Genomic DNA, 22,638 nt, shown 5'->3' on the forward strand with positions numbered 1-22,638 from the left:
TTTTTCTGCCTCTAAATGTTAAACTCAATATGCTGTAAACGTCCTAATGTGTATGGACACATAGGATAACACTGAGCTGCTTCTACAGGCAGAACACAAAACTCCTGTAGAATCAATGTTTTTTAAAACCCATGTGCAAAGTTTTTTTTTCTACAATTCCTGTACTAATTTATGCACATAACAACAATAGAATGCAATAGATATTCCTTGAAAAATAATCTTGTTGCCAGCCAGCCGTGAGTAGATTTCGCCCACAGGATGTCTACACTGTGGCAGGTGCCAGCTTTATGATTCAGGCATGTATCCATGGTGGGGGGACAGTGGGTTTTCTTTAGGTCAGGAGAGCTTGGCATTTATCCGTTTAACCTCGCTTGCATGAAATCAGTACATGAACGTTTCCCAATATGATGCCCCTTGCTAACGATGGTATATTAATATATGTTCTGGGCTTCAATACCGTCAGTCAGAGTCAACTTGGTTCCCAATGATGCTCAACAATCAGTCAAATTTTGCATTCACCTCAAATAAAACAGAAAAAATCTACCTATTGGAGACACAAGCAGCAATAAAGAAAAAAGAAAAAAAAAAAAAAAAAAAAACTGACAGCAGTTCTAGTCCCTCACCACTCTAGCCAAATCTAAGAAAAGATTTGCCTTTAGTTACATTTTAAGTTAACTGATACATTGTGAAAATGCAAATTTTTGCCTGGGCATCTAGGCACCAATTACCTATGGTCATAAAAGGGGGATGGAAAATATGAAACATTTTGATGAAAGTAATGATCATAAAGCTGCAATTAGCTTGAACGATAGGATGTATGTGATTATCAGCTAGATTTACAAAAATCATAGCGCACAAGAAAGACATGTTAGGTTTATTTAATAGACAGTATACTGTATAGCAGGCAAAGTCAATGAAACCTTACTGGAATATATAAATAATCTTACTGTTGATGAACAATAATTGCTCCACATGACTGGCAGTAAAATGTGTATTGTTCTTCACATTTTAGTATTTCCTTAACAGTTGAAGAATTTTCTGTAAAAGAAATATAATAGGGATTAAACAATTTATTGAAACTTCAAAAAAAGTTACAGATCGATGATTAAAATTACAAGTAGCTTATGAGAGTGATACTACACAGCTGTTCATACAGAAGAACAATAAATTACTTCACACCTAGATAAACAAGAGACATACAAGCAAAGACCAAAATGCAGGACTGAGCTAAGGGAGAATGGGGCGATGAGAATGTGCTCCTGCACAGTGCCGGCGACCATTCTTATGGGATTCTGGGTACTCAGCTCTCCGAGGAGGTAGAATGAAACACAGTAATGTCACAGATACCTTTAGGAAGCGGTCAGAAGCTAAGGTAAGAAGGTAAGTATTTTTTTTTCCATCTATTGATTTACATTATTTTAGCCTTTAACTACCGTATATACTCGAGTATCGGTCAATCCGAGTAGAAGTCGAGGCCCTAATTTACCACAAAAAAATGGGAAAAACGTATTGACCCGAGTATAAGACGAGGGTGAGAAATTCAGCAGCTACTGTAAGTGAAAAAAGAGGGTCAACAATGCCCATCTGCAGCTGTATACCTCCCTGTGTCCTGTGCATATGTCCTGTGTATATGTGCATGTGTCCCTGTGTATGTGCGCATATGTCCTGTGTATGTGTGCATCCTACCTGTGTCCTGTGTATGCCTCCGCGTGCCGCTCTGCACTAATCAGCGTGTCATAATACAATTCGGCCATTCTACTGTTCAAAAGCCACACCTCCTCCTCGTCCGTGATAGGCAGAACACTCCATTTCCCAGCAGTCAGCGGTCAGCCTATCACGGACATTCTCTCATCCTCATACCACGGACGAGGATGAGAGAATGTCTGTGATAGGCTGTACACTGACTGCTGGGAAATGGAGTTTTCTGCCTATTACAGACGAGGAGGAGGCACAGCTTTTGTACAGTGAATGGCCGCATAATGGTAATAGCACGCGCTGTCAAAATATGAGTGAAAATGTCCTTCGCGCTAATATGAGAAATAATGGAATGGTGACAACTAAATATGTCTTCATAGCGGTGACGTAACGCGTAGGGCGTGGCGGAGAGCAGACGCAAACCGGAAGTGACGTAAGGAGGCGCCTCAGACGCCGCTCCTTCAGTTTTATGCAATTTTAAAGTTTTTTAATGTAAGAGACCACTTTTTAGATACTAATAAAGCAGACATTATCATCCTACTACACCATTGGAGGCTTCTTTCTCTTTCCCCCCTTTTTTTCTTCCCACCGGGCTGGTGGAGCCCGGGTGGAAATTGTTTCTAAATAGGCATTTCCTCACATGAAGATCGAGAAGGCAATAAATTCAGCCACCAACAGATGGGAAATCCAGATTACCATCACGCTACTACATACAGTGCCAAATAAAGACACCTATTGATGCCTGAAATTATTCCTCCTAAGGTGAGAGTTCTGAGAGCCTGATAACACCGGGACTTTCTATATGAAGATCACTTTTAACATCTATTTATCCCACATATTTAATCCCAGCTTATGCACCTTGACACTTATGAACTTTATACTCTTATATTTTTTTGAATATCACGCTATTAAGACATTCATATATGATTGAAAAGTGTAATTGTTTTCCTCCTTTTTTGTTACATTGTATGCACTAGTCACTTTTCACATTAGAAGGTGATAGATTTGATGCGCAAGATCTTTTTTATTTTCAATAGCACACTCTGGCCGCCGTCTGCCTGCATGACACGCTGTCATGTAGGCAGACGGCGGTAACTCGAGTATAAGTCGAGTATAAGTCGAGTGGGGCACTTTAAGCCCAAAAAAAAGGGCTGAAAATCTAGACTTATACTCGAGTATATACAGTACTTAAGGATTTTAAATAAATGAGATACAAAGTTTTTAGGACCAGCTCCTATAACTCTGCTGCTGCTTTTGCTCCCTCTGTTAATACTGGCAGGCACCAATTCCTTTGCATTAAACAATTAGAGCAGCTTTCAAAATGCACCCGCTCTTGTATAAACGAGTCTGTAGGTAGTGTGGAAGTGTCATGTGTAGATCAAAGTTGTGACCTTTGACTTGCATATGCCATCACTTACTGAAACCCTTCATGTTCATTTTTTTTTTTTTTAATGCATTCGTATTTAAAAAGTTACAGCCTAAGACCACCAATAGATTATGTAACTTGCTTCCCTTCAACTACGGGTAGAAAGAAAGAAAATTGCTATATTCCCCCATCAATACAGTCCCATCCCACAGCGCTAATGTATTCTGCTGGCAGGGAGCCTTCCCTGCTGGAAGAACACAATGATTGGGGTTGCCAGCTATAGCCAGCAGCACTAGTAGTTCGGGAAAACCCCAACAGGCTGGTCGTACACAAGTGGATCAATAGATCCACTTGTGTACAAACAGGGTGCTCCTGATAAATCTGCCCCTGCTGAGCAGGCCAAATTTTGGTCAATGATTACTCAAAGAAGTTTTAACAAAAAAATCAGCACAAGGAACAGTACTTACACTCAAAGCGATGCATCTCTTGTGCTGAAAGCTGCAGAATTAGTTAAAATCTTCCATACTCCGATTCTCTCCTGCCTACCCTTGCTGCCATAATCTTCCAGGTGCCATAGGGGTTAATACAAGCAGAAAAACGTGCCACAGGCTTAATCAGAAAGAGTGCTAACTATGCTTGCCCTTTCTGCCCACCTCTTCCATTCATAGCTGTTCTATAGCTTCTAGAGCTGCACAATTAATCGTCAAAAATCGTTATCGTGATTAATCGTCAAGAATCGTTATCGCAATCTTGACTAAAGTGTTTCACAATTCTTTCTATGCAAAGAATTCTCTCTGCTCTTCTGAAGCCACAGCCCTCAAAAGAAAGGAAGAGAAAAACCGGGCAGTCTGCCAAGAAACAAAACATTCTTTATCAGTTGAACTTAAGTATAAACATTGTAACAATTTGTCAATGGAATAGACTTCCTGTGTAAGTGAAAAAAGTTTAACCACTTAAACACAATCTTTTTCTGACATTTGTTGATTTCAAGTTAAAATAATTGTTTTTTTTCCTAGAAAATTACTTAGAACCCCCAAACATATATATTTTTTTTAGTAGACACCCTAGAGAATAAAATAGTGGTTGTTGCAATATTTTACGTCACACAGTATTTGCGCAGCGGTCTTTCAAATGTAATTTTTTTGGAAAAAATACTTTAATGAATTAAAAAAAAAAAAAAATCTAACCAGTAAATTTAGCCCATTTTTTTTTTTTTGTATAATGTGAAAGATTTTACGTCACGAGAATCGTGAGAGAATCGTGATCTTTTTACTCTAACCAAAAAAATCGTGATTCTCATTTTGGCCAGAATCGTGCAGCTCTAATAGCTTCTAGGTATGAAGGACGGCTGGATGAATGAAAGGTCTACTTCCTTTCTCTTAATAAGCGCATTTGACAGATCCCTCGGCTCTATTATGCCCTGCAGCACTGGTAAATTATAGCAGAGAGGGTAGGGAGGACTGGAAGATGTCAGATTTATGCAAATGCCATATCTGTAGGCTCTTTATGTCTCCAATAAAGCCTGGCTGAAATACTCCCGATTTTTACATTACTATGTCCTGACTTATTTCCAGCATACGGAAGACAGTGGGCACACTTCTTGAATCAAAAGCTTCACATGCGTAGTGCACTTTTTTTTTTATTGAAAGTTTGTTAAATTTTATACCACATACCACATGGAAAAAATAATAAACAGTTTATCACAGACAACTGAATCTAAACCTTTCCCCAGCCCCCCCAAGTTCCCATTGTACCTTCTCTTTCTTCCCCCCACTCCACTATGCCCTCTCTGACTCTCCCCTTCTTTTGCTCATTTCTCTACCCACACTTCTGAGTATTTCCTTCTATTCCAAAAACTTGTAGTCCACCTTTACCATATATTTTCAAATCTTCCTACCTGCGCTTCCTCCTTACTCAGGTATTCCATTTTATACAGTGGGGACAGAAAGTATTCAGACCTCCTTAAATTTTTCAATCTTTGTTATATTGCAGCCATTTGCTAAAATCATTTAAGTTCATTTTTTTCCTCATTAATGTACACACAGCACCCCATATTGACAGAAAAACACAGAATTGTTGACATTTTTGCAGATTTATTAAAAAAGAAAAACTGAAATATCACATGGTCCTAAGTATTCAGACCCTTTGCTGTGACACTCATATATTTAACTCAGGTGCTGTCCATTTCTTCTGATCATCCTTGAGATGGTTCTACACCTTCATTTGAGTCCAGCTGTGTTTAATTATACTTGATTAGGAAAGCCACGCACCTGTCTATATAAGACATTACAGCTTACAGTGCATGTCAGAGGAAATGAGAATCATGAGATCAAAGGAAGTGCCTGAAGAGCTCAGAGACAGAATTGTGGCAAGGCACAGATCTGGCCAAGGTTACAAAAAAATTTCTGCTGCACTTAAGGTTCCTGGAGAGCACAGTGGCCTCCATAATCCTTAAATGGAAGATATTTGGGACGACCAGAACCCTTCCTAGAGCTGGCCATCTGGCCAAACTGAGCGATCGGGGGAGAAGAGCCTTAGTGAGAGAGGTAAAGAAGAACCCAAAGATCACTGTGGCTGATCTCCAGAGATGCAGTCGGGAGATGGGAGAAAGTTGTATAAAGTCAACCGTCACTGCAGCCCTCCACCAGTCGGGGCTTTATGGCAGAGTAGCCCAAAGGAAGCATCTCCTCAGTGCAAGACACATGAAAGCCTGCATGGAGTTTGCTAAAAAAACACCTGAAGGACTCCAAGAAGGTGAGAAATAAGATTCTCTGGTCTGATGAGACCAAGATAGAACTTTTTGGCCTGAATTCTAAGCGGTATGTGTGGAGAAAACCAGGCACTGCTCATCACCTGTCCAATACAGTCCCAACAGTGAAGCATGGTGGTGGCAGCATCATGCTGTGGGGGTGTTTTTCAGCTGCAGGGACAGGACGACTGGTCGCAATCGAGGGAAAGATGAATGCGGCCAAGTACAGGGATATCCTGGACGAAAACCTTCTCCAGAGTGCTCAGGACCTCAGACTGGGCCAAAGGTTTACCTTCCAACAAGACAATGACCCTAAGCACACAGCTAAAATAATGAAGGAGTGGCTTCACAACAACTCCGTGACTGTTCTTGAATGGCCCAGCCAGAGCCCTGACTTAAACCTAATTGAGCACCTCTGGAGAGACCTAAAAATGGCTGTCCACCAAAGTTTACCATCCAACCTGAAAGAACTGGAGAGGATCTGCAAGGAGGAATGGCAGAGGATCCCCAAATCCAGGTGTGAAAAACTTGTTGCATCTTTCCCAAAAAGACTCATGGTTGTATTGGATCAAAAGGGTGCTTCTACTAAATACTGAGCAAAGGGTCTGAATACTTAGGACCATGTGATATTCCAGTTTTTCTTTTTTAATAAATCTGCAAAAATGTCAACAATTCTGTGTTTTCTGTCAATATGGGGTGCTGTGTGTACATTAATGGGGAAAAAATGAACTTAAATGATTTTTAGCAAATGGCTGCAATATAACAAAGAGTGAAAAATTTAAGGGGGTCTGAATACTTTCCGTCCTCACTGTACGTATAACTCAGTCCTATTAAATCATTCCCTTGTCGTGGGTCTTTCTTTATCTTGCCATTATTTTGATATCACGCCTTTAGCAGCATTTATTAAATACGGTAATATTGTGTCTTTGTATTGTGTTTTTTTCCATATTTATATTGTGGAATAAGCAACACCAAGGGTTATCTGGAATCTCAAATCCCGTGATTAATTTTATGTACGCTCTTACCTCCTGCCAAAAATCCCCCATCTTTGGACATTCCCACCAAAACTCTCTCTAACCCTTGCTTTCCTTCCCTTTCCCCTCTCCTCCTCCCAAAAAAAGAAAGGAAAATAAAATAAAATGGGGGGGGGGGGGTTGAATTTGGAAGGTTGGAGCTAAGGAAAGAAAGGAGGTAGCCAGAGCTAGGTAACACTAAAGTTTGTCACCGTACGTAGGTGCATGGGAATGCTAAATGAAAGTGTTTATAAGTGTACCCCTATATTTCTAAACCTGTATGCACAGGTACTGTATCTTAATTCACCTTTCCAAAATCTCGCCAAAATGGATTGTACATTCATCTTTAAGCTAGTCCTCCCATTTTCTACATAAATAGTATAATCTATTAATATCTCCTATTAAGTTAAAGTGGATGTAAACCCTCACATACCCCAGTGAGGTGAACAGCCTCAGATGATACACAGGGATGAAACAAATCTCCCTACATAAGTTTTACATGTATAGCTGCTGTCTTCAGCTTTATATATCATTTAGAAAGTGCACATCATGTTTGAATCTTCACTTCCTCATTCAGAAGTAGCAGTGTAGTGTTGGATTACACAACCCCCTCCACATAAGCAGAGACTTTCAGAGCCGTCCTGTGAGTAGAGCAGCTCTCTGCTAATCTATTTATAGCACCCACCCTGACACAAATTTCAGGCTGGTTTTGTCACATGTCGGAGAACAGGAGAAAGCCGCAGTACTTAGTGCTTTGAAGTGAGATAAGGAAACACTACAGATATATGTGCCCATCTCAATTTTCATGAATCAGGTTTAATATCCAACTTCAAAATTGACTGGGTACATACAGTTTGTAGGAGTTTATTTTAAATCACCATTCTGCAATTGTCAGGGGTTTAACAGTCCATCGATAATCAGGTATCCAACTTTTAGCTGCATCACATATTTGGCATTCATTATTATATCAAGTAAGATATGGCATGAAAAGGCATCGCTATAGCTATCGTAACTTCACTAATAAGCAGAGACCCTCAAAAATTTCTGACCAATATTCTTGTATAATTGGGCAATTGGTTATGACTAAGGCCATGTGGGGCTGAAAAACGTCAACTTTGCTGTGCTATGGATTCATTTTGTCTGAATATAATAAAGTTGTGGCTTCCATATAGAATCCATCCTGAGTTGCCAGACCTCTTCTTTCTCTCCATATTGCTAGACAGACGGTATGTGCAGCTTCTATCCCGGCATGGGTGGCCTCTTTTTATCCTGCTATTTGAACTTTTAATTTGGGTCGTAGCATAACATTCCTTTCATTTATAATTGGGCAATGCCACTAGACATGAGCAAAAGAGCTCTAGATATTACAACCCCTCCAGCATGTTGCTGATGAGAAAGGATTAAGTCAGTAGATCTTGGATGGAACATAATACCATCTAGTCATGAGTTTAAAGTTTATTTCCTTTATCCTAGAATCCACAGAAGTGACAAGACTCAATTCTAATAGCCTATGCTTTTGTTCCTCCAATATTGTATGGTCCAGCTCTTGTTCCCATATGCCAATTCACAGAACCCAATGCATTGTAGGCCAATAATATTAAAAGTTCTGTAAATGGCAGAGAGGGCAGAAGGAGCAGGTGTGTGGTGCAACTTTTCTCTGATGGAGGCCTAGCAGAGAAGATATTTACCCCAAACGGCTACTTGCAGATAATGGGATACACACCCAGGGCCACGGTTTAAAATCATGGGGCCCAATATAGCCTACTTGACAAACTTTCCCCCCAAAAAAATATCAGAACAATATTTTTGGCAAAAATAAAATCATTATCAACGGACACAAACACAACATAACTTGCAAAATTCCTGCTAAATCTAGTGTGTGTGAATGAGGTCTTAGCAGTGCCGGGACAAGGTCGCCCAGGGCAAAGAAGCCAAACTCCTCCTCATCCCTTCCCTTAGTGTTAGGGTCAGGGCACTCCCATCCCTGCAATAAACCACTGCGCCCCGGGCAGCCGACCCTCCTGTCCACCCCTTGTCATGGCTCTGGGTCTTAGGGCTGATTCACATGCACGCTGTGCTCTGTACAGTGTGATTTTTTTTTTTTTTTTGTGGCTGGAGCTGTGTGCAAGCACTCTATGTTACGCTATGGTGACACAAAGACAGCCCCAGGACCTGCGTCTGTGTTCATACAGCCTCTGCATCCCCATAGAGTAACAGTCAGCTCCAGCAACACAAAACATACCATTCGTTAGCGATGTATAGGCCAGAGGACCTATGTGAATGAGCCCTTAATTATCTTTTTTTATTTTACTATTTATTATTTCATACAATTTTATTATTTGTTATAATTTAAAATGTTTTCATTTTGGGCTGCCTTGTTGGGGGGCTTTGGTGACATATCAGGGAACTAAGCAGAACCCTGACATCTCACATTTGAGACAGCAAAAGTGATTGAGGACACAGTACTCACTCATACTCTGTCTACAGCCTCAGCTGCATACAATGAATGAACAGGAAGAGATCTGCAGAGTCTTCCTGTTCATTTACAAACTGTGCAGTTTACTGTGCTTTAGTTATAAATGAACACAGTGAGTGATCAGTACCGATCACCCACTGAGTTTGTTTAGAAAAGGAAGGGGCTGTTGAACTGATGGGGCCCAGGCCCTGTACAGGGCGACCGGTTATACCCCTATTGGCAGCCCTATATACACACCATCATATGCATTAACTAAGGTTCTTGATGTGGTATCCCAAAAAAAAATAAAACCCTAAACTTTAGCTTTAATACTTACCTATCATACTGCCTGCACTGCCAATCTTTGCTCTCTTAAGAAACTACCAAGGCCTGAAAAATGAGGAATGATCACTGCTTGCGATCAGGTCCTCGATCATGTGACCGTCGTGACAGCCCATCACGGTGGTCACATGATCATAAACCCCACCCCACCTCCCAGCATCTGAATCCCCCTAAAGGGCCGGGAGGTAGAAAGGGGTTAACTAAACAAGCTGAAGTTATTAGCCGATTGGCTACCATGCACCGCTAAACCAGGTTTTGCACTCTCCAGTCTTAGTAAAATCAATTACGGGACATCTGGTGCAATGAAATCCCAAGCAGTGTTAGCCCTCTGCCGTTCTCTAGACGTCAGCGCATTTAATCCTCTCCCAATGGGGGGGTGGGGTTCTGTAGTCTAACAGGGAAGAACTAAGGAAAGACTGATGATACTGCCTAAAATTTCAAGTGCAGCGGATGCAGCATTATCAGTGTACTACAGGAAGTTGGGAGCTCACTGGATTTCTGGCAGATCAACAGGTTTTTATTCCGTACTTGGAGCATTTTTTTTCCCCCTCAAGAAAAAATATGGAGAATGTGCATGTATAACAGAGATAGCAATTGGGGATGATCAAAAAAAAAAAAAGTAAGACACGTTTTTACTGTCTCCGCCAAGCTGCCATGGCAGCTGTACAGGGGTATGCAACTGTACGCATAGTGGCAAAATACCTGTCAAACATCCTCTGAAAAGTGTCCCACCATAAATTGCTCTTTAGAGGGCTACAGTTACTATAAACAAACAATCTGTGTTATTTTACAGATAAGAGTGTATATAATCTTTTTTACAAGTTTTTGGAAGCAACGGAGTGACTTAAAAAGGAAAGGAGTGTCGCTCAATAAGGTAAAAGGTTGAGTCAAGTAGATTTTTTTCAATCCAATTAGCCAAACCAAAGAGGGACTTGACACATCTGAAGAACATACGGCAGATATGAAAGTCACGTGTGGCTAAGGATACCCAAGTGTGTGTTCTCTACACCTCCTATCACTGGATTCATGTCACTACTGAAGCAGGAGAGCTCAAGCTGAATCACATGCTGTAGCAGAAGGAACACAATGAAACTGAGGCCAATAAGTTTTAAGAACTGCGCAATTCTTTTGCAAGTATAAAAGGGCCAAAGGGATTCATATTATTTTCAGCTAAGATAGTGTCTGAAGCAGTTGTTCAATAGCACCTTTCTCTCTGCGATGCTCATTAGAAGAACTGTAGGTTGGTAAAATGATTGATTTTCTTTGCTGCTGGAGTGCTTCTGAATTGGAGAGAAAATGTAACATAAGATTACACAAGGAAACAGTGCCCCCAGCTGGCCAATTACAACCACAGAAAGCCTTTCACTCCAAACATATGTGATGACCAATTTTACATTATATGCTATATCGATGCCTTAGTATTAGAACTTGTTTTCATTTTTTTAATAGGTTATCCTTAAAATTAGAATGTAAGGAATTAAAGCAATCTTGGTTTCTAAGTTTTAAAATAAATATTTAATTTAGCACAGAGACTATATTTCTCAAATAGGCAATATAACAGCATATGTAGTGCAAGTATAAGGCATACTAAAACTAGATATGTAAATCTGGCTAGACTCTAGTAGAACTCTAATGTTGAAAATGAAACAAATTTATCAGGTAATAAACAAAGTCCCCATATGAAAAATGATATATATTAATTATCAGTGAAAAAAAAAGTCCCATACAAGTCTTTCTTAACTTTTTGACCTCAGGAAGATTTTCTCCCCTTCATGACCAGGCCATTTTTTGCAATACGGCACTGCGTTACTTCAACTGACAATTGCGCGGTCATGCAACACTGTACCCAAAAAAAAATTATAGAATTTTTCCCCCACAAATAGAGCTTTCTTTTGGTGGTATTTGATTAACACTGCATTTTTTATTTTTGCGCTATAAAGAAGAAAATGTGTAAAAAAAAAAAAATTATTTCTACTATAAACACATACAATAAAAAAAAAAAATTGAAAAAAAAAAAATCAAATTTCTAAATCAATTTAGGCTTATAGCAGGACTGCGATATTGCGGCAAACAGTCGGACACTAACTGACTTTGACACTTTGTGGGAACCAAGGACACAAATATAGTGATCAGTGCTAAAAATATGCACTGTCACTGTACTGACACTGGCAGGGAAGGGATTAAACATCTAGGGTGATCAAAGGGTTAACTGCGTGCCTAGCCAGTGTTTTACTGTACTATGTGTGCTACTTTTTACTCAGGGAAGTGATATATTTAATTCTCTGTTTGGAAGGGACAAAAAATCCATCCCTCTCCCCCGTCAGAACAGAGATCTGCCTTGGTTACATAGGCAGATCTCAGTTCTGTGTCTCTGGCTGACGATCAGAGGGTGCCGGCAGACATACAGTGCAGATCAACAGCAGAAGCAGCCCACCGGTGGCGTGGGAACACATAAATATGTGTGATTCTGCACAGGAAGGCCACCCTGTAGCAGTAAATCTGCTATAGGGTGGTCCATAACTGGTTAAACAATAATGAAGAAAATGACAGATGACTTTCAATGCTGAAACATTCTATATACTGTACTGTAAACATTCACAAAAAAAAAAAAAAAGACAGATGACAATCCAATTCACTCTGCCCTTAGAAAGTGCGGGTAAAACACCCCCAAAGATGTACAGTGAGGTCAGTGGCTGGTGAGTCACTGGCTAGTATCAGAGCCAGATACACACAGGTTACATACGCCGTGATCGTTGGAGCGAGAGCAATAATTCTAGCACTAGACCTCCTCTGTAACTCTAAACATGTAACCTGTAAAAAATTTTAGAGCATGGCCTATGAAGATTTTTAAGTACTGAAGTTTGGTGCCATTCCACGGGTTGCGCAATTTTGAAGCATGACATGTTAGGTATCTATTTACCTGGCGTAACATCACCTTTCACATTAATAAAAAAAAAAAAAATCAGGCTAAATTTAGTGTTTTTTTTTATTCATTAACTACTTGCCGCCCACCATATAGCAGAATGATGGCGGAAAAGTGGTTTCAATATCCTGACTGGATGTCATACGACGTCTGCAGGACATTGAGCCGCTGTGCGCCCCCTGGGGCGCGCATCGCGGCGATCGTTGTTGCGGGGTGTCAGTCTGACACCCCGCAACACCGACCTAGGTAAAGAGTCTGACCAATCACGTGTCCAATCACGGCTGATCACGATGTAAATAGGAAGAGCCGGTGATCGGCTTTTCCTCACTCGCGTCTGACAGACGCGAGTAGAGGATAGCCGATCAGCTGCTCTCCTGACAGGGGGGGTCTGTGCTGATTGTTTATCAGCACAGCCCCCCCTCGGATCCCACCCAGGGCCACCAGGGAAGCCGCCCAGGACCACCAGGGAAGCCATCCACACTGGACCACCAGGTATGCCCCCTAGACCCCCGGGGAAATACTAATCTGTGCCCAGGCAGCTGCCAATCAGTGCCCACCACTGCCAGTGCCACCAGGGATGCCTATCAGTGCCGAGTATCAGTGCCAAGTATCAGTGCCCAGTGCCACCCATAAGGACCCATCTTTGCAGCCTTTCAGTGCCCATCAGTGTCGCCTATCAGTGCCCACCAGTGCCGCCTATCAATGCCAACCATCAGTGCCGCCTACCAGTGCCCATCAGTGCCGCATATCAGTGTCCATCGTCAGTGCCCGCTCATTGGTGCCACCTCATCGGTGCCGCCTTATCAGTGCCCATCAGTGAAAGAGAAAACTTACCTATTTACAAAATTTCTTAACAGAAACAAAAGCAAAACTTATTTTTTTCAAAATTTTTGGTCTTTTTTTATTTGTTTAGCAAAAAATAAAAACCGCAGAGGTGATCAAATACCAAAATTGGTCTGGGCAGGAAGGTGTATAAGTGCCTGATATTGAAGTGGTTAAACAGTTAAAAAAAAAAAAATTTTTTTTTGAAAAATTGCTGCGCAAATACTGTGTAACTTTATCTGCTAAAACATATATATATATATATATATATATATATATATATATATATATATATATATATATATATATATATATATATATATATATATATATACACACCGTATTTATCGGCGTATAACACGCACAGGCGTATAACACGCGCATTCATTTTAAGAGGGAAGTTTCAGGAAAAACACAAAAATTTTAAATAAGGAACTTTGGAGCAAAATAAGGGTCAATGCCCATCTGCAGCCTCATCAATCCACATCAATGCAGCCGCCTCACCATTGCCATCAGTGCAGCCTGATTGACGTCCACCTGCAGCCTAGAGGGGACAGGGAGGGGGCGGGACGAGCGCCGACAGATTACATACAAAGAGAATCTCCTATGATAGACAGAACAGTGGTCCAATGGTGGCCCAGGAAACAGGACTTCCTATTACAGAGGCTGCCAAGTAAACAGGAGATTCTCACTGTATGTAATCTGACAGCGCTCGTCCGGCCCCCTCCTTGTACCCTCCGAGGCAGCTAAAATTGAAGTATTGGCCTATAACACGCACACGCTATTTGCACCCAATTTTCATGGTAAAAAAGTGAGTGTTATACGCCAATAAATACAGTATATATATTTACTTGGGGGTCCTGAGTAATTTTCTAGCAAAAAAAATAAATTATTTTTTAACATGTATGAGAGAAGTGTCAGAACTGGCCTGGGTGGCAAGTGGTCAATTACCGTCAGTAATACACAAATTATTATATATTATTTTTAAGTAAATTTACTAGATTTTCAACAACTGTACTCAGGTAGCTTAACAGACAAATTGCTTAAGTTTGAAGTTATAACTTCAAACCAGTAATTTCACAGCAATTAGATAAATAATACATTATTGGGTTATAACATATAGCATAATAATATATGATTTTGCTTGATTAAAACAGTACCAGTAAAGCAGTAGCAGAATATCATTCTCCCTCTTAACTGTGTGAGAAAAACCATGGGATTATGGGTACATCTTATACACACACACATGCTTTTTCCTTCTAGTTAAAGAGGTAGTAAACTCTCCTAATGATACTGGATTAAAACAATATTCTAATATAACTATTTATTTACAATGAAATTGGTAATAAGAGTATGCCCAAAAATATTTCTTACTGTCATAAATCTATCTGAAATCTATTTGAAAAGCTGCTGCTCGCCGGCGTCATCCCAACTATGGTCTTCCACATCTGTCCAGTAAGCTAGTTCCGCCCGCAGTAGCTTTTCCTGTCCATAATCCCGCGCATGCGCAGTAATAGCTAAGTGTCCACGATCCTGAAGAAGAGCTTGAAAAAGAAGCGCGCAGTCCTTCCATCTCACCACTGCGCACGCTCTGAAACACGTTGCATAACGTCTGTGACGAAATCCTGCCGTATGCTGCATTTCAGCCCTCTTCCTAGGCCTGCTGACTGCTCTCCAAACCTCGTTCTGGTTCCCGTCCGAGAGTCGGAAGACACCTGGTGGACAGGACGCCGGCTCTGCTCCATATGGCCCTGCAGGAAGATTCTGATATTGCCAGCTACAGGAGATTGACGTTCTACCGGACTTCACTATGCCTTTATAAAGAAACCTCCATGTGAGTGTTTTAATGCATCTTGTTTATTAAAATCATACAGCTTTACTTAAGTGGCGTCTTTTCTCTTTGTTTCCTTTTTCACATGTTTTGGAGTTTGCTTCAACTCCCTCTGCAAGGCTGCCCTGGGTATAAAAGACTTTTACCTCACACTAGAGCAATACAACTCAAAGGACTTTTGTATGGACTTACGTTTATATTGTATGCCACAGTTTTTGCGCCACTACCCCCTGTATGCAGCAATTTTATTGGACAGCTTGTTCCAATGGTGCTTTAACCATTGGTCCAAGGCTCCAAGCTGTCCATTAAGCTCAGTGCTTCGGACAAGAAGTCAGAGGCACTGTGAGCTCAGCCTCTCAGTCTGCTGCAAACATTGTGTGCCAGCTTGTATTTAAACTGCTCACTCTGTATGTAGATTCTGACAGTTTGCACAAGGAGCCCCGTGTCACCCCAACTATAGGTGGCAGACACCCGAAATTTTGACCAGCGGTAGGGTAGGATTTCAGCTAATTTTCATATCTCTGTGACCCCAGGTTGCCGAGCTATGACCCTCAATCATTTTTGTTTTTTTGGTATATTTTATTTCTTTCTCTGTTAATGGCCTCCCCTGACTGCACGTCCCTGAACACCCCATGGACAAAATTTCACATGATCAATATAACTGACTGAAGGAAGAACTCTAGTGCTATTCAACAGCAGGTGCAAAGTTCAAGAATAGAAAAGAAATGGAATTTCATAGTGCTTTCAGTTAAAAAAACACAGCATATGTTTGCATAACCCTAGGAGTTCAGAGAAACTAGTTCCACTATTATTGCCTCTATATTAGAAGGCAGACAACCAATCCTATCTCTTATTTCCAAATGAGAAAAGACTTAGGAAGGGGCATGGACCAGAAGCACTGGAAACAAATGTGTCAGACCATAGTCTACTGTCCCATTAAGGCATCGATCGTAGAATTTAGTTATAAATTGCTTATGCAATGGTATATGGTCCCACAACCCCTAGCAAAAGGTTTTGCCCACCTCCTTTACCAAATGTTTTAGTTGATGTCAATCCCCTGGCATCCTTTTACATATACATTTACATTGGTGGAAATACCCTAAGATCACAAGATTCTGGGCTAAAGTATACCACAGGACAAACTGTTGAACCCTAAACTGTCAGAATGTAAGAAGTCACAATCCCATTTCTTAACTCTTTTTTTTTTTCACAGACGCAAAACAGGTTTTATGTAAGGCATGGCAGTCCTCTACTCCCAGGATTTTGCAAGTAAAATGAAAAATGACATGGTTCATAATTAACAAGAAAATGGTTGAGATTCTTAAGGACTTCTTAAGGAAAGTTTAGAAAGATCTGGACCTTATGTGTTGAACACAACCTTCCTAGGGACCTTGATGGGAATTGTTGGCCGTTTGAAAGCCTCACCCACATAGTTGGCCTGTATTGTGCAGATTGCTGCCATGAATTCACCCCCCCCCCCGTCCTCTCCCTTATCCTTACCTTTTATACCCTATGATCAACTATTGTATCTGATCCTTCATTATCACTGACTCACCAGCAAAGCTAAACAAAGAGCTAGACACAGTCTTACTTTCATCACATGATCGATCATCACATGATCCTCACACTGGCTTTAGTCCTTAAATACTAAAGAGGGCCTGTGCTTTCCAGGCTGAGCAGGAATTAAGTTATAGCTCGTGTTTGCACATCTGAGTTGTATAGCTTACAAGGAGTCACGTGCTTCTTTCACACGGGCAGTCAACAATTGGTAAAAATAGGTGACCGAGCTGTACACATGCCACAGCAAGTTTAACGTACCTGATCACAAATGCAGCACGTTGGCTCCATTACAAATTGCCTCTCAGAAAGGAAAGCAACAAAAAACAGGCATTCGGGAGGTGGCAGGATTGCCTCAAAGGCTTGGAAGCCTAATGGCTCTCTGAAAGGGGATCCCTTTTCAGAGATTGCTGTAGTGTGAATCCAGCCAAACTGTTTCACTTGTTATGACAGTTGCACGTTTCTACACTGCTACAATTTTGCAAACCTTTAAAAAAATTTATAGATAAGAGATAGAGATTGGAGATATATAAAACATCGGGAAGGTCCAGTCCTGAGTTTTCTTGGAGAGAAACCAGGGTGAATAAAGATCAATGTTTTAAAAAAAAAAAAAAAATCAAAATGTAACTAATAAAATGCTTCTGGAGTAAAAATCTATATAAAAGATAGTTTTCTCTTTAAGATACATTAATAATTTAGTTTATTCAGCATGAAACAGAGCTTCGTTATGTAGCATGAGGCTGTATATTCTGCAATATTTACATTTTTGGTAAACTCATTCAATGAATCCAAGCTCTGCAAGCTGAGATAACACTGACAACGCACTGCTTTGATGCATTCACACAATTTCACAGTAACCATGAGATAAAACAAAGTTCAGGAATATTCCTTTTTCCCATTGTTTTGCAAATCTATGTACAAACTGTATGATTAAATCAGTTTCGATAATAGCTGTTTTACTAATCTGAGAGCTTATTATTCTAAATAGGAAACCTTCATTTGGTTTGCAAATATTAAAGATTCTAACTACCAGCAAGAATGAGTCCTTAACATTTTACCACTTCAGCCCCCCGAAGATTTGGCTGCTCAATGACTAGGCTTTTTTTTTGCGATTCGGGAATGCGTCGCTTTAACTGACAATTGCACAGTTGTGTGATGCTGTACCCAAACAAAATTGACATCCTTTTTTTTTCCCCACAAATAGAGCTTTCTTTTGGTGGTATTTGATCACCTCTGCGGTTTTTAATTTTTTGCGCTATAAACGAAAAAAGCAACAATAAAAAAAAAAAAAAAACACAATATTTTGTACTTTTTGCTATAATAAATATCCCCATTTTTTTTTTTTTAAAGCAAATTTTTTCCCCAGTTTAGGTTGATATTTATCCTTCTACATATTTTTGGTAATAAAAATCACAATAAGCGTATATTGATTGGTTTGCGCTAAAGTTATAGCATCTACAAAATAGGGGAAAGATTTATTTTTATCAGGACTGCGACATTATGGCCGACAGATCGGACACTTTTGACACATTTGTGGGACCACTGACAATTATACAGCGATCAGCGCTATAAAAATGCACTGATTGCTGTGTAAATGTCACTGACAGGGAAGGGGTTAACACTAGGGGGCGATCAAGGGGTTAAACGTGTTCCCTAGTGTGTTCTAACTGTAGGGGGATGGGAGTGACTGGAGGAAATGACAGATCATTGTTCCTAGCTATTAGGAACTCACAATCTGTCTGTCCTCTCCTCACAGAACAGGGATTTGTGTGTTTACACACACACACACACACACACACACACACACACACACACACACGTCCCTGTTCTGGCTCTCTCGATCGCAACCGCCGGTCACACGCATCGGCACCCCCGCAGTGCAGCGGGCGCACGCACCTGCTATCCCGCTTAAAGGGACCGACGTATAGCTACAACGGTTTACGCCGACCTGCGAAGTATAATGACGGCAGCTGATCGGCAAGCGGTTAAAGATCCCCTGTCATTTCAGATCCATCATGGCAGCGCCTGTTAGCGGACATCCACTCACCTGCTGTCGCCACGTCCCTCACCTTGTTGGGTCACTGTCCAAAAGTGAATGGGACTGTCGGTGAGTCAACAGCGGGTCAGAGGAGGAGCCGCTGCGGGATAGAGATGACAGTTGCTCTTAAAAAATTTTTGATTTAAATAAGGTAAATAAATCAAGCCTTTTGAATAGTGATTAAAATCGACTTGATTGCCACCAACATTATCCTGTCACATTGCCAAAACCCTGCCTCCCTGAGAAGACACGGCACCCTTACCTCTGATGTTTTATCTATCCCCAGACATAGCCCTACCACCTTATCAAAACTGATCAAAGATGTACTGGAGTGGAGGCAAGTCAAAGGCTCAAACCAGGAAGGTAGCTTCCAACAAATCATCTATGAGGGTGTCTATTATCGACAGCAGGACAGTTACTTCTTCACAGTCATTTCGTATCCCTTCCTTGTTCTTAAAACGAACAGCTAATAATTGGGGCATAAATGAGTGCCAGCTTTCTATTTCCCATATAACTGAAGATCTTGAAATTAAAGTGGTTGAAAACCTATGCTCTATATACACACACTAAAGCCTAGTACACATGATCAAAAAAATCAGACGAAAAATTCCAATTTCAAAGCGATCGTACGATAATCTGAACGTTAGTACACGGCTTTTGAAAGCCGATCAGGACAGTTCATCCAAAATTATCCAAAAGGGACAAACACAAACATTTTTCTCGCACGATACCAGATTTTTGTTTAATCAGTACAGTTTTCATACGAAAAAAAATAAGCAAAGCGAGACCATGCATGCTCAGAAACAAAAGAATACAACACTTCCAAAATTGTATTCTGTCGTATGAGAATTTTTGTAAGTTGATTAATCTCTTAATTTTCGATATGAGCACTAGCATGCAAAAAAAAATTTTTTTTCAACTGACAATCGTTCGTACGATATTCTCATCATGTGTACGAGGCTTAAAGTGGCATGCCTCAGGTGATACACAGAGATGAAACAAATCCTCCTATACAAGTTGTACTTGTTTATCTGGGCGCACTCTCTTATTTACAGCCGCACCCTTCTAAAACAAAAAGATCAAAGGCTATTTCTCAGTTCCAGCAGGCAAGGGGCATTGACACACTGCACAGCATAGAGCAGGGAGCTGAGTGTAATCTGAGGTCTGAGTGGAGGGAAAGGACACATCCCCTCTACAGTCTCATCGGGAAACATGCACAACTGAGGTCAATCACCTTCTGTGTGCTGGAGGGGGGGATCTTCTGAGATTCTGTGGTGTCAGGATAATCTGTCAGAAGTGACTAATGCAAATAGAGGGAAGAGAGAGAAGGTACAATTCAAAAGGTACATTTGAATTGAGGCAAGTACACACACTATAAAAAGGATATGCTGTGTTCATTTTTCATTTCAGAGGTTTACAACTACTTTACAGCTATAAAGTTCTTCTACATTAATGTTGGTTCCTTTTCCTCGCCAACCACAGTGTGGGAGGCCTTTAACCACTTAAGGACTGCCCACCGCATTTACAGTGCCTTGCAAAAGTATTCACCCCCCTTGGCATTTTACCTATTTTGTTACAATACAGCCTTAAAGTTCAATGTTTTTTTAATCTGAATTATATGTGATGGATCAGAACACAATAGTCTAAGTTGGTGAAGTAAAGTTAGAAAAATATATACATAAAACTATTTTTCAGAAATAAAAAAACTGATAATTGGCATGTGCGTATGTATTCACCCCCTTTGTTATGAAGCCCATAAAAAGCTCTGGTGCAACCAATTACCTTCAGAAGTCACATAATTAGTGAAATGATGTCCACCTGTGTGCAATCAAGGGGTCACATGATATGTCATTACAAATACACCTTTTTGAAAGGCCCCAGAGGCTGCAACACCTAAGCAAGAGGCACCACTAACCAAACACTGCCATGAAGACCAAGGAACTCTCCAAACAAGTAAGGGACAATGTTGTTGAGAAGTAAAAGTCAGGGTTAGGTTATAAAAAAAATATCCAAATCTTTGATGATCCCTAGGAGCACCATCAAATCTATCATAACCAAAATGGAAAGAACATGGCACAACAGCAAACCTACCAAGAGATGGCCACACACCAAAACTCACAGACCGAGCAAGGAGGGCATTAATCAGACAGCACAGAGACCTAAGGTAACCCTGGAGGAGCTGCAGAGTTCCACAGCAGAGACTGGAGTATCTGTACATAGGACGACAATAAACCATACGCTCCATAGAGTTGGGCTTTATGGCAGAGTGGCCAGAAGAAAGCCATTACTTTCAGCAAAAAACAAAATGGCACATTTTGAGTTTGCGAAAAGGCATGTGGGAGACTCCCAAAATGTATGGAGGAAGGTGCTCTGGTCTGATGAGACCAAAATTGAACTTTTTTGCCAAAGAAAATGCTATGTCTGGCGCAAACTTAACACATCACATCACCCAAAGAACAATATCAGTGAAACATGGTGGTGGCAGCATCATGCTGTGGGGATGTTTTTTTAGCAGTCGGGACTGGGAAACTGGTCAGAGTTGAGGTAAAGATGGATGGTGCTAAATACAGAGATATTCTTGTGCAAAACCTGTACCACTCTGTGTGTGATTTGAGGCTAGGATGGAGGTTCACCTTCCAGCAGGACAATGACCCCAAAACACACTGCTAAAGCAACACTTGAGTGGTTTAAGGGGAAACACGTAAATGTGTTGGAATGGCCTAGTCAAAGCCCAGACCTCAATCCAATAGAAAATCTGTAGTCAGACTTAAAGATTGCTGTTCACAAGTGCAAACCATCCAACTTGAAGGAGCTGGAGCAGATTTGCAAGGAGGAATGGGCAAAAATCCCAGTGGTAAGATGAGGTAAGCTCATGGAGACTTATCCAAAGCGATTTGGAGCTGTAATAGCCGCAAAAGGTGGCTCTACAAAGTATTGACTTTAGGGGGGTGAATAGTTATGCACATTGACTTTTTCTGTTATTTTGTCCTATTTGTTGTTGCTTCACAATAAAAGAATAAAAAATCTTCAAAGTTGTGGGCATGTTCTGTAAATTAAATGATGCAAATCCTCAAACAATCCATGTTAATTCCAGGTTGTGAGGCCAGAAAACACGAAAAATGCCAAGGGGGTGAATACTTTTGCAAGGCACTGTATACTGCGACAGGGCAGCCCTATTGTGCGAAGCAACGTACCCGTACTTCGTTTAATGCAAGGGTCACTGTAGGCGCGCGGCGCTGCACAGCGGGGGAGCCAATGCACAAGTCCGGCAGCCACGATGTCCGCCGGCCACCCGCGATCGCTCCTTAGAGAGGTAGAATAGGGATCTGCCAGTGTAAACAAAGCAGATGCCCGTTCTGACAGGAGAGTTCAGTGAGATCGTCTGTTCCTAGTGATCAGGAACAGCGATCTCTCAGTGTACTCCCAGTCAGTCCACTCCCCCCACATTTAGAAACATCTCCCTAGGACACACTTAACCCCGTCATTACCCCCTAGTGTTAACCCCTTCCCTGCCAGTGTCATTTATACAGTGGTCAGTGGCTATTTTTAGCTCTGATCACTGTAATAATGTCACTGGTCCCAAAAAAGTGTCAAAAGTGTCCGATTTGTCTGTCGCAATTCCGATAAAAATCGCTGACCACCACCATTACTAGTAAAAAAAAAAAAAAAAAAAAACAACAATGCCATACATCTTTACCCTATTTTGTAGACGCTATAACTTTTGCGCAAAGCAATCAATATACACTTATTTTGATTTTTTTTAACCAAAAATATGTATTATACATATTGGCCTAAACAAATTAAGACTTTTTATTTATTTATTTTGGATATTTATTATAGCAAAAAG

At 40.8% G+C, this 22,638-nt stretch overlaps 1 protein-coding gene across 2 annotated transcripts in view; it reads right to left on the reverse strand.

Moving 5' to 3' along the window:
• The window catches only part of UBE3D (ubiquitin protein ligase E3D), a 341,867-nt gene that overhangs the window by 242,114 nt on the left and 77,115 nt on the right, over positions 1–22,638 (reverse strand). For both annotated transcript variants that reach the window (XM_073626864.1, XM_073626863.1), the window contains exon 3: positions 948–1,038. In XM_073626864.1, the coding sequence (XP_073482965.1) occupies positions 948–1,038 (91 nt within the window). The remainder of the gene's footprint in view (positions 1–947; positions 1,039–22,638) is intronic.

This window comes from Aquarana catesbeiana, linkage group LG04, assembly GCF_042186555.1.
Source record: "Aquarana catesbeiana isolate 2022-GZ linkage group LG04, ASM4218655v1, whole genome shotgun sequence".
Classification (NCBI taxonomy): Eukaryota; Metazoa; Chordata; class Amphibia; order Anura; family Ranidae; genus Aquarana; species Aquarana catesbeiana.